The sequence below is a fragment of the Podarcis pityusensis genome (genome assembly GCF_964106645.2).
Source record: "Podarcis pityusensis genome assembly, chromosome: 9".
Taxonomy (NCBI): domain Eukaryota; kingdom Metazoa; phylum Chordata; class Lepidosauria; order Squamata; family Lacertidae; genus Podarcis; species Podarcis pityusensis.
In genome coordinates this window covers 62,252,696-62,267,725 of record NC_138034.1, presented here as the reverse complement: position 1 = coordinate 62,267,725, position 15,030 = coordinate 62,252,696, and the positions used below count along the sequence as shown (strand labels likewise).

Below are 15,030 nucleotides of genomic sequence, written 5' to 3'. Positions count from 1 at the left end.
TTCAAAATAAGGTACCAGTGAAATAAATGTCAAGAGGTCATGAAGAATCTTCAGACTGCATGACACCTTAACCTAAAGTCTGTCGGTTGCATTGCAAATGGCACTGATGCACTGCAGTAGTTTGACAACATAGTGCCTTACGCCATTTCTTTTTTCTCACTCTTCACTAGAGGAGGGTGGACAAATTCAATTAAATGCACATTTAAGGAGGAACCCACCAAATTTGCACTTTCGAAAACAAAACGCAAAACAAAATGCAGCTACAGTCTGAAATTCACACATCTCTGAATTTTGCAATGCAACTCTCCAGCTGAATAACGGGTACAGAAATGCAATATAACTGGAGTAAATTGTATATAAGAATGCATTGATGCAAAAGAGAAAAAGCATGACATTCAGATATTTTGCTTTGCAAAATAAATGTGTTTATTGCAGAAGCTACATACAAAAATGTGTAAAATTCAGTACATTCTTCTTCTTCTTCTTCTTCTTCTTCTTCTTCTTCTTCTTCTTCTTCTTCTTCTTCTTTTTCTTCACATTTCATGTGCGTTGCGTGAAAAGGACCCCTAAAGATACTTGGGAGAATTTTTTATATATTTGGGAGTGGGGATTACCATGATATATATGAGGTGGTATATAAACTTTGCCACCTCTTCAAGCAGCAGCAGCAGCCTCCCTATTAGTTTATTAGTTTAGTAAAGTTTATATATTGCTTGATAAACAGAAGGATTTGCGCATCAAGGCCCCGTGACCACCCTGTTCCCTAAGGTGCGAATAACTAGACAACACACAGCATATTGGTTTTCGGGATCAAATAAGCCCACAATATTATTGGTTACAGATGTGGAGTTTGGCCATAGGCATTGTGGTAAGCAACAGTGCCTGTCACTCCTGCCCATCCACTGGGAATGTTTCTAAGGGCAAAGACAGCGGGGGAGGGGAGCACACTATGACCTATGTCAAATTGGGACATCCCCAAAGTGGTCCGCGTTTGAGGAGTGGCATGGCCCTAGCCCTCGCCTGGCCATCGGACAGGAGCCATTCCTCCCAGAGCCTTTTAAGAGGATGCCCTTACCCAGTGAGAGCCAGTGTGGTGTAGTGGTTAAGAGCGGTAGACTCGTAATCTGGTGAACCAGGTTCGCGTCTCCGCTCCTCCACATGCAGCTGCTGGGTGACCTTGGGCTAGTCACACTTCTCTGAAGTCTCTCAGCCCCACTCACCTCATAGAGTGTTTGTTGTGGGGGAGGAAGGGAAAGGAGAATGTTAGCCGCTTTGAGACTCCTTCGGGTAGTGATAAAATGGGATATCAAATCCAAACTCCTCTTCTTCTTCTTCCATGGAGGTGTAGGCTACAACCTCCCCTCCAACCAAGACTTACCCAATGCCTATCCGCCTTACAAAGTTGTGACAATTGCTATGAGGTAGGCGAAAACCCAAATGGTGGTGCCAGTTAGCCAAGTGGGGAAAATTCCTGCACTTCCCCTGAAAATTAGGCTAATGACATTGTTCATAGCAAGATTGTACCATCCATGAAAAACCCTAATCTGAGGGAGAGAGGGTGGGAGAACCAGCAAAGCAAAACAGAAAGACCCCGCAGGCCAGGCATTTAAACTTTTCCTGGACGTGATGCCAAGGGCCGCAATTGGTCCTGTGCCCAGTGGAATGCCCCCTAAGTACTGTCGCCATTGGCCCATTTGGCAGCAGGAAGACAATATGGCCTGTGATAGGCTGGTTTACTAGGGAAGCCCTCCCACAAAGCTGCCCGTCTATCCTGCCTTTTCCAAGTGATGGATCACTAGTAGTTACATAAAGCTATGGATCCCAAAGGAAGAACAGGAATAATGAGGACCAGTTGAATGTATATGAGCATTCTGGCAGATGAGGAAAGAAGGATCAAGAATTTGTTTCTGCTACCTTATAAGCCTGTACTAGTGATAGAGGTCAACCACATTGTAGGACAGGGGGCAAATATTGCAAAAGCTGGCGTTTCGCTTTCTTTCTTCCCCTTTCCAAGCTCCCTAAATATAAAATCTGTAAGAATTTGTTTCCATACAGATTAATTCTGAGCTGCCTCGTCATTTATGTTTCAGAGATGCTATTTGCACCCCACTGTTCCCTGTGGTTTGTGTGCAGCGCATATTCCCCCCACCCTCAGCTTCTAATGATTTGTTTTGAGATGAAGACGTTCCATGAAAAAAAAACCTACCTCCCAATTTTATTTCTCCTTCCGACAAATGCCATGAAAAGTTCTTTGACCCTAAAGCCCTCTGGCTCAGGACTGAATGCTGGGCGTTGATCTGAAAATGCCTGTTAATGGGATTGTACATAAGTAATGCTTTAACCATAGAGTAGTTTCTTGTTTGCTTTGAAAGCCACAAACCCCAGAAGGAAATGTAGGAGAACGGTGGGAGGACAGTGACAAGAAACCTCATGACCTCATCCTTTCCGCCTCGTGGGGATTGGTCGGCTCGTGTCTGGAAGAAGAGTTTAAATTCCAGAGGTCTGCAGACAGAAAGCAACAGAACAGGAGGAGAACGATCACGCACCATCTGAGTGAATGATCCAAGGATTGCCTTGAGCTTCTCCATACAAACCAGCAGACCTCTGCCTCAGACTACACTTCGGACCCAGACAACGCAAGGTACCTGAGCCTTTTCCTTTTGCTTTACCTATTTTATTCAGTCTTCTTATATTTCCAGAAAGCTGAAAGCAGTGCAGCAGTACTTGATGGAGGCTTTAAACTCCTCCAGCTTCAGGGGCAGAAAAAGAAAGACTTTTAGTGCACAGCTTTAAAAATAATTTACAATGCCTCTTTTGCCTGCACTAGGGAGAATGTTTAGGGATTCGGGGAGGAAGCGGTTTATGAGAGAGAGAGTATTGCTGAACAGAACCTGCCACTTAAAAACACGGATTTGTGAGTTGTACCCTTGCCAACTCCCAATGCCACACGCTTTTGGCACAAGATGTAGTTTTCATTCCAGCATCCCTGATGCTAAATTTATAATATTTGAAGTCTAGGGGTTTACACGCAGATAGCCAGTGTGAGTCAAAGGTTAGAGTGCTGGACTAGGAGTGTGCAGGATTCGAATCCTCACTCAACCATGAAGTTCAATGGGTGACTTAGGACCAGTCACTGTTTGTTAGCCTAACCTACCTCACAGGGTTGTTGCGAGAATAACATGGGGGAAGAGGAGGATGAAAATATAACAAATAAGCTTGTCAGAAATTCAGATTCTGTGCTTTGGAAACTAGGGCTGCCAGCCAGCTGCTTTATGTTGGGGGGCGGGGTGGCCCTATGCCTTTTAACAGCCACCTAATGCACAGAACTAGGAGCTGAATATTCAGCCTACCATGCAGCTGTTAAATGACAGAAGAGCCCTGTCAAGGAAAAACAGTTGGCAACCATAACTAACAATCTGTTTCCTTAGTCCCATATATGCAAGTGCAGGATGTGATTATTTGGTAATGGGGAAAATCACTCTGTATATGCTCAGTTATTATTTCATATGTATTGGGATCAGAGGCCTGGATGGTCTGGGCTTGACTTTAACTCTGTCCAAGGAGGTTCTTTAACTTCTTGTACCATCAACTCACATGCAATTTCCAGTTAATTATCACTGTGCACCTAGCTAAAAGCCATCATATTACTCTTGCATTTAATCTCTGAAAAAGCACTCCTGCTTTGCTCTGCAAGGGTTTTGCTCAAATACAGTTTGGTGCAATGTTCTCCCATCGATTTTCTCTCTTAGCACAAGTGCTCATTAACCTTGTGAGAGGAAGGGCAATGCATAGTGAAGTGTGCCAGCTTCCCCATCAGCCTGGTTGCTAATACCTAGCCTTCCGTCGTGATTCATCAATTTCTGATGTCCCCCGAGTCCTGATTCATCAGTTTTTCCCCCTGCAGTGCCACACTGAGCAATGCGATCCTTCCTGATTTGGAAATTTCAGCTTGTTCTTTTCAAATGCCTTTGAAGGAAGGATCAATTACAAAAACCAACTTATAATTAAAATTCTGCTTCAGGTTCCTATTCATATTAATGTGCAGCAAGGTCAGAGAAAGAGAGAAAATCTGTTGGCTGATGAGTTGGGACCCCCCATGGAAATTCTCTCTTCTAGAATTTTCCCTTTGGCTACGAGGCAGTGTTTTCCTCTTACATTTTTATCCTCCAACAATACTACGGCGCTCTGATATCTGTGGAAATTTATAGAACTGGTGCATTAATCTGCTTGGAGCAAAAATCAGTAAATTCTATTGGATTGTAATATTCTCGAGCAAGACAGAGGTTTTTAAAATAAAATAGTGTGTGTCCTTTTGCAGTCTGTAAGCTTTAAATCTCACAGAGTGCCTTGTGGGCTACTCTGGAATAAGTTAACTGAGAATTAGAATCATAGACTCACAGAATTGTAGAGCTGGAAGGGACCACAAGGGTCATCTAGTCCAACCCCCTACAATCTGGGAATACTTTGCCCAACATGGGGCTTGAACCCACAACTCTGAGATTAAGAGTCTCATACTCTACTGACTGAGCTATGCTGAGGATGGTAGATCCATAGAAGTGGAAGTTACCAAGAGCCTACAGATTTAATCCCACATCTGACACTATTCAATAGCTATATGCAATCCAAACTGCAGTGTTCCACAGTTGCAAACAGTATTGAAAGGTTCTTCCAAAACAGCTCTTGATGCCTCGGGCAAATGAGTCAAGCCACATGTAAAAGGCAGGGTAGCAGAAGATGTAGTAACAATACAAATCTTTGTCAATATTGTGCTTGCTCTTGGTGTTTATTTCATTCATCGACTCCGGCTGCAATACTAAGCACAGATACTAGGGAGAAAATTCCATTGAATTTGAGTTCTGAGTATATGAATATAGGATCGCCCTGTTGGTTATTATATTATTTGTGAGCACTGTCAGCTCCTTGGTAGAATCTCAAAAAATTACCCTTTGTCAGGCAGATTTGCTAGATCTCAGAACCAAAAAGTGGGGGTTGTTCCATTTTCTCTAACAATTAACTCTAAGAAACATTCCAGCAGCATCTAGGAAGTAAGTTTTGCGGTCTCCAGGGATGTTTAGTTTTTGGTTTTTGGTTTTCAGGGAAGGCTTGGCAAAGACGCCCTTCCTAAGTAGTCCCTCTCCTCTGCATCACTGTTGCTCCTGCCCATTTGTTTAGTCCTGCCCCTTTGGACCCATTCTACATCACTGCCCAGAGGGACAGAGGATGCTCTTTCACAGCCCTCGCTTATGGACAGTACAAGTAAACTGGTAGCAACAGCAAGAAGGAGTAGGAGCAGGAAGCTCTATGGCACTCTTCCGCATCCTGGTGCCCTCCTGATGTTTTGGACTACAAATCCCATCATCCCAGGCCATTGGACATGCTGGCAGGGGTTGATGGAAAGTGTAGTCCAAAAGTTCTGGAGGTCCTCTGGCTAAGGAAGGCTGCACTAGGGGTTGCTGGAGGGGCCTCTGCTGAGACATGGGCCTCAGCAGATGCCCAGTCATTACAACTCCCAATGTTGACTTTGTTTGCAGCAATGGGCGTAGCCAGGATTTGGGGGGGGGCAGGACTTTTGTTGGGGGCACAGAACCAACATGATTAGTCCGTTAGTTAAGTATTTCTATTGTTTTACTTGATCTAGGGGGCGGGCCTTGCCCAAGCCCATGTTTGCAGCACCACATATACAGTAGATAGAGATTTTCCCCACTGCAGCCATGGCCTGGGATCAGACCATATCAAGAGCATCTTATCTGCAGAGGTCTTATGTTCAGTTCTTTCATCTCTCAGCCCAAACAAAGTGCTGAATTGAGAAGTCAATCTAATTCCCTTTTGTCTGATGTTGGGCAGCAGAAGGTCTCTTCTGTTGCTCGGATTAGCTTTGTCAAGTGATAGCAAAAATACAGGGAAACCAATGGGAACTGATTCTGATTTGATACGGTATTTTCCTGGAATAATATTTGGAGGGGAAATATCATATCAGGGTGCAAAACCTAGAAGAAAGTTCTACAGGCAGAATGCTAGCCTCTTTGTTTATATAGCTTTCTGTGGTTACTCACACAAAAACACACAGAGTGTGTGTGTGTGTGTGTGTGTGTGTGTGTGTGTGTGTAAAATGTATTCTTCCATGAGAAAGGGAAATGTGAAAAAGCTGATTCACACATGCAAACTTACAGATGGAGGAGAAATTTAATTCAGTCCACATTTAAAGGTGAATCCACTTGATTCCCACTTTCCAAAACAATATGCAAAGTGAAACACGGAAATCCTTGGAAATTCTCCAGATTTTGCAGTGCAATTCTCTAGCCAAGTAATGTGTGCAAAGAAAACAAAATGCATATGCTTTCAATAAAGTTTGTAATATATTTTTTAAAAGATGCATATTAAAATAATATACAAATACATGAGCGAAAATATAGATAATGGGAAAATGTGGAACAAAATGCATATGCTTTCAATAAAGTTTGTAATATATTTTTTAAAAGATGCATATTAAAATAATATACAAATACATGAGCGAAAATATAGATAATGGGAAAATGTGTTTTGTAAAAATAAGTATATTGGGCAGAATTGTATGTTAGGCAAACATTCTATCTCCCTCTTGAAGTCTGAGATGGTACTATCCAAGAAGACTTATACCGTGTACTATTTCTGTGCATTTGGACTGGTCCTAAGAGCGAAGTGTTTGTTATGTTTTTTGAACAGTCAACTGCAAATCCATCATGATGAAGATTGCTGTGCTGTGCATGTGTCTCTTCGCCATCGCCTTGGCAGCTCCTGTAAGTACAATACAAATACAACAAATAAGCCATGAGAAGCACGTATTTCCGTAATGCAGAATAAGTGAATCGATACTGACTCTCTATTCCCCCGCATTTCTTTTCAAAGGTTGGCAAACACCATGATGATTCAAAGAGTTCTGAAGATTATCATGTAAGTTCTTTCCCCCCCATACTTTTAGCAGTCCATTCATTTTACTGCTGGAATTATAATATCACAGCTCGGGATTAATTCCACGATTCTGAGATCCACACACCTATTACATAAGGCTGAGTCTCTTTTTCATGAATTCATGTGCCCCCTTTGAGAAGACAAGCGAAAACAATGACCTGCTTCCAAGTGGAGCATCTTCCATCCCCATAGCTGCTGTCCTACCCTCTCTTCCTGGGTAGTTAGCCCCACTGAACACAGCGAGAATTACTTCTGTTCTGAGTAAAGATGCAGAAGATTGAACAGTCAGTCACTTTTGTTGACTTTCCCGCACCTTCCTCAGAGCCTTAGCTGCGTTCATACCATATACAGTGGTACCTCGGGTTACATACGCTTCAGGTTACAGACTCCACTAACCTCAGGTTAAGAACTTTACCTCAGGAAATAGTACCTTGGTTAAGAACTTTACCTCAGGATGAGAACAGAAATCGTGCTTCTGCGGCGCGGCAGCAGCTGGAGGCCCCACTAGCTAAAGTGGTGCTTCAGGTTAAGAACAATTTCAGGTTAAGAACAGACCTCCGGAATGAATTAAGTACTTAACCTGAGATACCACTGTATTTAAAGCACCCCCCCAAAGGATCCTGGGAAGTGTAGTTTGTTATAGATGCTGAGCATTGTACCTTTGTGAGGGGAAACCACAGTTCGGGGAGAGGAAGTGCTTTCAATGTATGGTGTATACAAGTTGAGGTAATCAGAACTGCGCACAGCCCTGATATGGCCAATACTGATTTCAAGGTGGCACTAGCTGACTTATTTTCAATCACCCCTAACACTTCCGCAGTAGGATCTGAATTCTGCTAACTATTCCACCTTGTTCTCACAGTTCTGGGGTGGGTATCTATTGATCAGGCCCTGGTTCCCCTTCTGCGTTAGCCAAGCTCTGCGATGTTGCACGTTGAATGCCAACGTTGTTGTTTTTTGTATTGTTAAAGGTTGCCAAGCATCATCATAAACACCACGCTCACGGGCATCACCACCATCACTCACATAGCCAGGAGCACAGCCAGGAGCATGTGAACAGCCACGAGTCTCAAGAGCATCAGGAGTCCTCCCAGCCGGTATGAAGCCTTTCTTCTCCATCAAGTTAAAGCTATCTCTAAAGAATCAAGATGTGGTTGTACCCAACTAAGTTCCACTCACATTGAAATCAATGGACCAAAATTTGGCCCGCCCATTAATTTCAATGGGTCCATTCTGAGTACGACCGACATTTGATATAACCTATACTGTACCGAGCGGGATGTGGGTGGCGCTGTGATCTAAACCACAGAGCCTAGGGCTTGCCGATCAGAAGGTTAGTGGTTCGAATCCCTGCTCCTGTTGTTCGGTCCCAGCTCCTGCCCACCTAGCAGGTCAAAAGCACATCAAGTGCAAGTAGATAAATAGGTACCACTCCGGCGGGAAGGTAAACGGCATTTCCATGTGCTGCTGTGGTTCTCCAGAAGTGGCTTAGTCATGCTGGCCACATGACCCCAAAGTTGTCTGCGGACAAAAGGCGGCTCCCTCAGCCTATAGAGCGAGATGAGCACGCCACCCCAGAGTTGTCCGCAACTGGACCTAATGGTCAGGGGTACCTTTACCTTTATACTGTACCAAAATGCCAAGAGGGGACAGTGGGATTGAATCTAGAACCAGTACTCTTCTATCCATGTACGTAGGCAACCATTCAGATAATTTGCTCTTGTTCTTCGTCCAAGAAAATTTCATCAGAGATAATTTTGCACAGACCTGGTTGGATATAATCCCAATCTAGCTGCAATTCTGTGCATACCTACCTGGAAATAGGTTCAACTGAACTCAGTGGGACTTTATTCCAAGCAAAGATGCATAGGATCAATGTGGAAATCCCACTGGGCGTTAGTCATGACTAACTTTTAGCTTGCCTCAGACCCCGTATTGGTTCCTAGATTTAATTTTTGGTCACTTTTCTATTCAGTTTGTGTTTCTAGTTTGTCTTTTTTTAAACTTTCCAATTGAATCCAAACGTAAACACTTATCCATCGCTTGACCATAAAGAGATATAAGGAAATTCCTGCCACCTCCATCCTCTTCTCAACAGAAGCCAACCAGATAGTTCTGGGAAGCCTCCAGGCAGTGCTTAAAGGCAATAGCTGTCCCTCTGTGATTGTCCTCTGGTATTCTGAGCTTCCCTGCCTCTAAATCCAGAGGTTCCAGTTAGTTGTCAAGGATAAGAGTCCTTTATAGATCTACCCTTCTTGCATTTGTCTAATCTTCTCCTAAAGCTGTCTGAGCCACTGGTCATCACTGCACTGTGTAGCAGCAAATCCCATTAGTCAGTCATGCAATGCGCAGAGACGTTTTGTCTGTCCTAAAACTACTCATTTGACTTTTTTTAAATTCAGTGGGATCATGGTGTTTGTGTGTGTGTGTGTGTGTGTGTGTGTGTAAAACAAGCCTTCACAAAATAACTGTTTCATTTCCAGGCCTCTCTGTCTTCCGAAGAAAGTGATGAGATCACTGAGCAACAGGTAAATTTTCCTCCAACCATGTGCATCTTAGGTACGAAACCCCTGTGTCAGTGCTGCCACTAGGATTGTACAACAGGTATGGGGAGCCTATGGCTCTCCCCAGCATTGTTGGACTTCAACCCCTATCAAGCCCCAGCGAGCATGACTAATTGTCAGGGCTGATGGGAGCCACAGTCCAACCAAATATTGGAAGGCTGCAGGATCCCCATCCCTGCCGTAGAATATTGTTTCATCCATGTGCCTTTCACTTCCGACAATAGAATATTGTTTCTTACATCCATGTGCCCTTCACTTCCATCCATCGCAGATCACTGTTTCCCCCAGTGCAGGAACCATAGGAGGGAGTTTACATGACCTGGGGCAGGGGGCAGGAACCTGTATATTAGGAAACAGAGATTGAGTTTGTATTAGTGTTGCTAGACAAGAGCTGGAAAAGCCATCTGCAGAGGACACTCAGCAGACAGCATGGGTGCCTAACTAATTCTCCCCTCCACATACCACATGTTGTTGTTTAGTCGTTTAGTCGTGTCTGACTCTTCATGACCCCATGGACCAGAGCACGCCAGGCAGGCATTCCTGTCTTCTACTGCCTCCCGCAGTTTGATCAAAATCATGCTGGTAGCTTCGAGAACACTGTCCAACCATCTCGTCCTCTGTCATCCCCTTCTCCTTGTACCCTCAATCTTTCCCAACATCAGGGTCTTTTCCAGGGAGTCTTCTCTTCTCATGAGGTGGCCAAAGTATTGGAGCCTCTGCTTCATGATCTGTCCTTCCAGTGAGCACTCAGGGCTGATTTCCTTAAGAATGGAGAGGTTTGATCGTCTTGCAGTCCATGGGACTCTCAAGAGCCTCCTCCAACACCATAATTCAAAAGCATCAATTCTCGCTCTACGTGGGGCTGCCCCTGAGACTGACCCAGAAACTCCAGCGGGTGCAGAATGCCGCAGCGAGACTCCTTACGGGGTCTTCGCTGCGGGATCACATTCAGCCGGTGCTATACCAGCTGCACTGGCTCCCGGTGGAGTACAGGATCAGGTTTAAGGTGCTGGTTTTAACCTTCAAAGCCCTATACGGCCTAGGACCCTCGTATCTACGGGACCGCCTCTCCTGGTATGCCCCACAGAGGAACTTACGGTCTTCAAATAAAAACATCTTGAAGGTCCCAGGCCTCAGAGAGGTTAGGCTGGCCTCAACTAGAGCCAGGGCTTTTTCGGCTGCGGCTCCATCCTGGTGGAACGCTCTGTCACAAGAGACAAGGGCCCTCCAGGACTTGACATCTTTCCGCAGGGCCTGCAAGACAGAGCTGTTCCACCAGGCCTTTGGTCAGGGCGCAGCCTGACTCCCTCCTCTGGCAATCTTTACAATACTTTAGTTTATGGTTGCCATCAATTTTGATTTTAATTAATTCTTTGATGTTTTTATAATGTTGCACTATTTTAGTGTTGTTAGCCGCCCTGAGCCCGGCTTCGGCTGGGGAGGGCGGGATATAAATAAAATTTATTATTATTATTATTATTATTCAGCGATCAGCCTTCTTTATGGTCCAGCTCTCACTTCCATACATCACTACATACCTCCCAATATTTTCACCTCTTTCCCCCCCCCCCAGGCTTGTGTCTGTGTTGTGCAGTCATCAGGTGCACCCAGGCCTATAAACATGTTTTGACTGTTACATCTGCATCGTGTAATACTGAGTTGCTTCTTTTTCCTTGCAGACCCTTCTGGTGCCTCAAAGCGAGAGCAAGGAAGATGACGACGACCACAGTGATGTGGACGATGATGACCATGACGATTCGGATGAGTCGGATAAAAGTTGACCTGGTACATTATGAGGACTCCGTAAAGGCACACAAAAGATCTGGAAAGGTAAATGCTACAGATGTACTGTAAGTAAAAAGAGCTAGGCAGTTGACCTCTTTAGAAATATATAATCCACCTGCCGTTATTACGGTTCACACATTTTTGCCAGTGGAATTCTTACTCTATGGCCATCATGGTTTAATTCCGCTGGGGCAGCAATGCTATAGTATATCTGGGTGGGTTTTTTAGAACCCTAAGCAACTCATTCTCCTTCCATTCATCTTCCCTAACCGCATAAGAGGAAGCAAATGTTCTGTTTTAAAAGTCCATCTGTCTCACAGAAGCTTCTGCGAGGCAGAGATATTCAAAACATTGCATATTTGAAAAGCATCGCTTGTGGTCGCTGTGAAGGTGCCAGTTGAAACAGGAAGCAAGATGTTGCAAAGAAGGCTTGGAAGGAAAAGTAGTAATCCTCTTTTAGGAAACTCCCTGCCAAAATAAAAATAATAAAAATCTGGTGGATAGACTTCACAAAAGTCCTAGCAATCCCAGGAAAGAAAAGCAAAATCTCTGGGATTCCCAGTCTTAAAATTTAGTTAACCGAGACATGTTTGTTTTTGTTTGGAAGCATGAAAGCTCCAGAAGGAAAAGAAATTTTGCCAGGTTCCCCAATTCAGAGTTCAATTAGAAATAAAACGTAAGGTCGCTATAAAGTTATCTGACCTACCCAGCCCTGTTCTTTGCCACTATAACTATCTGGGCATAATAAATTTAGGTGTTGTAGTCTGGTGAAGGTAGTTTGGATTGTTGATTGTGTCTATTTATTTATTTTTAAACACTGATTTTATTTTATAATGTAGTTTATTCTTTATTAGGAAGCCACCCTGGGTACTCCAGGGTAGAAGCAACAAACTGAACTGCTAAGAATGCTAGAGATTCCTAGGTGTGTGTTCTCCTAGGGATGGGGAGCAATTTGTTCAATTTTCACAGCAGATTTTCCGGTGCAGTTTTGGCCCACAAAATGTGCGCATACAATATGTATTATAAACTAAAACCTGCACACAGAAATGCATATATATTTCAAATGAGAGGACTGAAAAGCACATATTTTATCTTCTTAAAAGTGTGGGGAGGGGGGGGTTACATAAAAAGCACATACAAAAATATGTACAATTTATATGTGGACCTTTCATGCATTCTTTCAAAAAATGAGAACTGAAAGGGACAGACCTTTGCCTGAGCACCAGAGGCACTGATAACTGTATACACATCATACATCAAATGCATACAGCCCCTTCCACAAAGAATCATGGGAACTTTAGTTTATCCCTCACAGAGCTACCAATATTCTTTGCGACTCAGTCGTGGAGGTGATCGAGATTTATTGTCTTCCGTTACAGGACAAGGATTCAGAGTTCACACTAAGGGTGGCCAAATTTTGCGTAGCTGCCATAAAACTCAGGGAACAAGCTGTGCAACTACAAAGACTAAGATCTCAGATGCAAACTCTAGATAATATTTTAGAGATTACGACCTAAACCACCTTTCCAACAGCTGCCATATTCGTATTGTTTATTATTATATTTGATTGTTAATCCAAATTTAATTCTATTGTGTTTTATGCTTGTCTAGTATGGTATGTAAAACTCGTCTGGGACCGTAATAAAATTTGTGTATGTATATATATATATATATATATATATATATATATATATATAAAATATTCCTTGCGGAGGGGTGCTTTAAAGGCGTGGTGAGCATGCAGCCAGAAACAGGGTGAAATTAGGCTGCTCTGTCCATTCCTACAGCTTCCTAAAGAAAGAGGATGACTGCTAAACCTGTTTAAGGCTGCACACATACCTGAGAGTAAAGTCCCTGTGAATGTCATGGGATTTACTTCCAAGTAGGCATAGCATTGTAGCCAATGTTTGTCCTACTCAGAGTCGTCCCATTGAAATTAATAGACATGGCTAACTTGGGTTCGTTCAGTGGGTCTGCTATGAGTAAAACGTAGTTGGAGACGGCAGTTGTTCTGTTAGTCAACACTGTAGCTATCCCTCCTGTTTCTGGGTGGCCATTTATTGTCTTCCATTTGTGGGCCTTGCAGTTTGATTCGCGTGATGTTTCGGATGACGTGGACAGCACCCCAGACGTGGAGAGCCGCGAATCCCATTCTGCCAAGTCACATTCTCTCGAAAGCCACGACACAAGCCTTGAAAGTGATGACGCAAGTCACCTGAGAGACAGCCAAGAGGTCCACGATAAAAGCACGGAGAACGACAGCCGCCAGAAACTTGAGAGCGCTGAGGAAGCCCATGACGACAGTGACCACGATGACAGCCACGTATCCATGGAAAGCCATGACAGCAGAGAGTATAAGAAGGCCCTCAGTGGGGTACTCCAAGAGGCACATCACGGCCATGATGCTGACAGTGTCAGCAACCAAACTTTCGAAAGCGCTGAGGATCACCGCAGTGCTGAGGACCATCACCGCAGCGCTGAGGACCACCACCACAGCGCTGAGGATCACCACCACAGCACTGAAGAACACGACCTCAGCACTGAAGATCACCACCACAGCACTGAGGATCATCACCACAGCGCTGAGGACCACCACAGCATTGAGGACAATGAGGTCACCCTCTAAGTGGATAAACAGGCAGGCTCCTGTCTCCACACCTATCTAAGAGCACTCCCCAGATTTTTCGCATGTGTGGGTGCAGCTAGGATTGGAGCCCAAATTCATAACAGGTGGCTTTTCTGGGAATTTTTTTTTAAATTTGTTTTGCTGAGTGCGTGAAGGAGAGAAGTGTGAGAAAGGCAATGCAATTTCTACTTGAATGTTTGCTCCCAATTCTATGCATATCACACGTTTGATTTCAGCAATCATAGCAGTTATCGGCAGCAGTGTTAACCAGGCAAATGCGGAGCCTGATCCAACACATGTTTACTTGGAAGTAAGTCCCACTGATTTTGGTGCATGCTTACTGCTAGGTAAACATGCTGAGGATGTCAACCTTAAATGTGCAGTACTAGCTGTCCTGTCCATTATAGAACTGTAAGCCCTTCTTGCTGCATATTTTTCCTGCTCTGTCTCATAGGGGGTTGTGATGGAGGAGAGAGAGAGAAAGAGAGAGAGAGAGAAATCTAGCTTTATAATCAGAGTGAATGTTGCATCTCATGATACTGTAGTACCAAAGGATTTACTGTTGCAATGTATATTTTGTTGACAATTGTGAATTAAATAAAAAGACGAAACCTTATATGCCTAGGACTCAGCATGTGTTCTTATCATAGGAATACCTTGGTTTTCGAACAGCTTATTTCTCGAACGTTTTGGCTCCTGAACGCCGCAAACCTGGAAGTGACTGTTCCGGTTTGCGAACTATTTTTGGAAGCCAAATGTCCGACGGGGCTTCCACAGCTTCTGATTGGCCGCGCTTTGGTTTCCAAACGTTTTGGAAGTCGAACGGACTTCCGGAACGGATTCCATTCGACTTCCAAGATATGACTGTATAGGAAGTTGCCTTCTGCCATTGGTTCATCTAGCTCAGTATTGTGTACACTGAGTGTAGATGCTTTCCGGATATCAGACTGAGGTCTCTCCCAGCCCTACCTAGAGATACCAGGGATTGAACCTGAGATCTTCTGCCAGCAAAGCAGATACTCTGTCGCTGAGCTATATGCTAAGAGACCAGTGTGGTCTTCTCACCAGACCTCCTGTGTTGGTTCCATCTTTTAAAATTACTCGCAG

General features: G+C 44.0%; 1 protein-coding gene across 1 annotated transcript; it reads left to right on the top strand.

The window, feature by feature from the left end:
• Positions 1–2,376: 2,376 nt before the first annotated feature.
• SPP1 (secreted phosphoprotein 1) lies at positions 2,377–14,539 on the top strand. The gene is given in 8 exon segments (XM_081021115.1): positions 2,377–2,641; positions 6,703–6,776; positions 6,886–6,930; positions 7,920–8,045; positions 9,432–9,476; positions 11,192–11,283; positions 11,285–11,342; positions 13,384–14,539. Coding segments are annotated over 7 exon segments (963 nt in total). The 5' UTR covers positions 2,377–2,641; positions 6,703–6,719; the 3' UTR covers positions 13,924–14,539.
• The last annotated feature ends 491 nt before the right edge of the window (positions 14,540–15,030 follow it).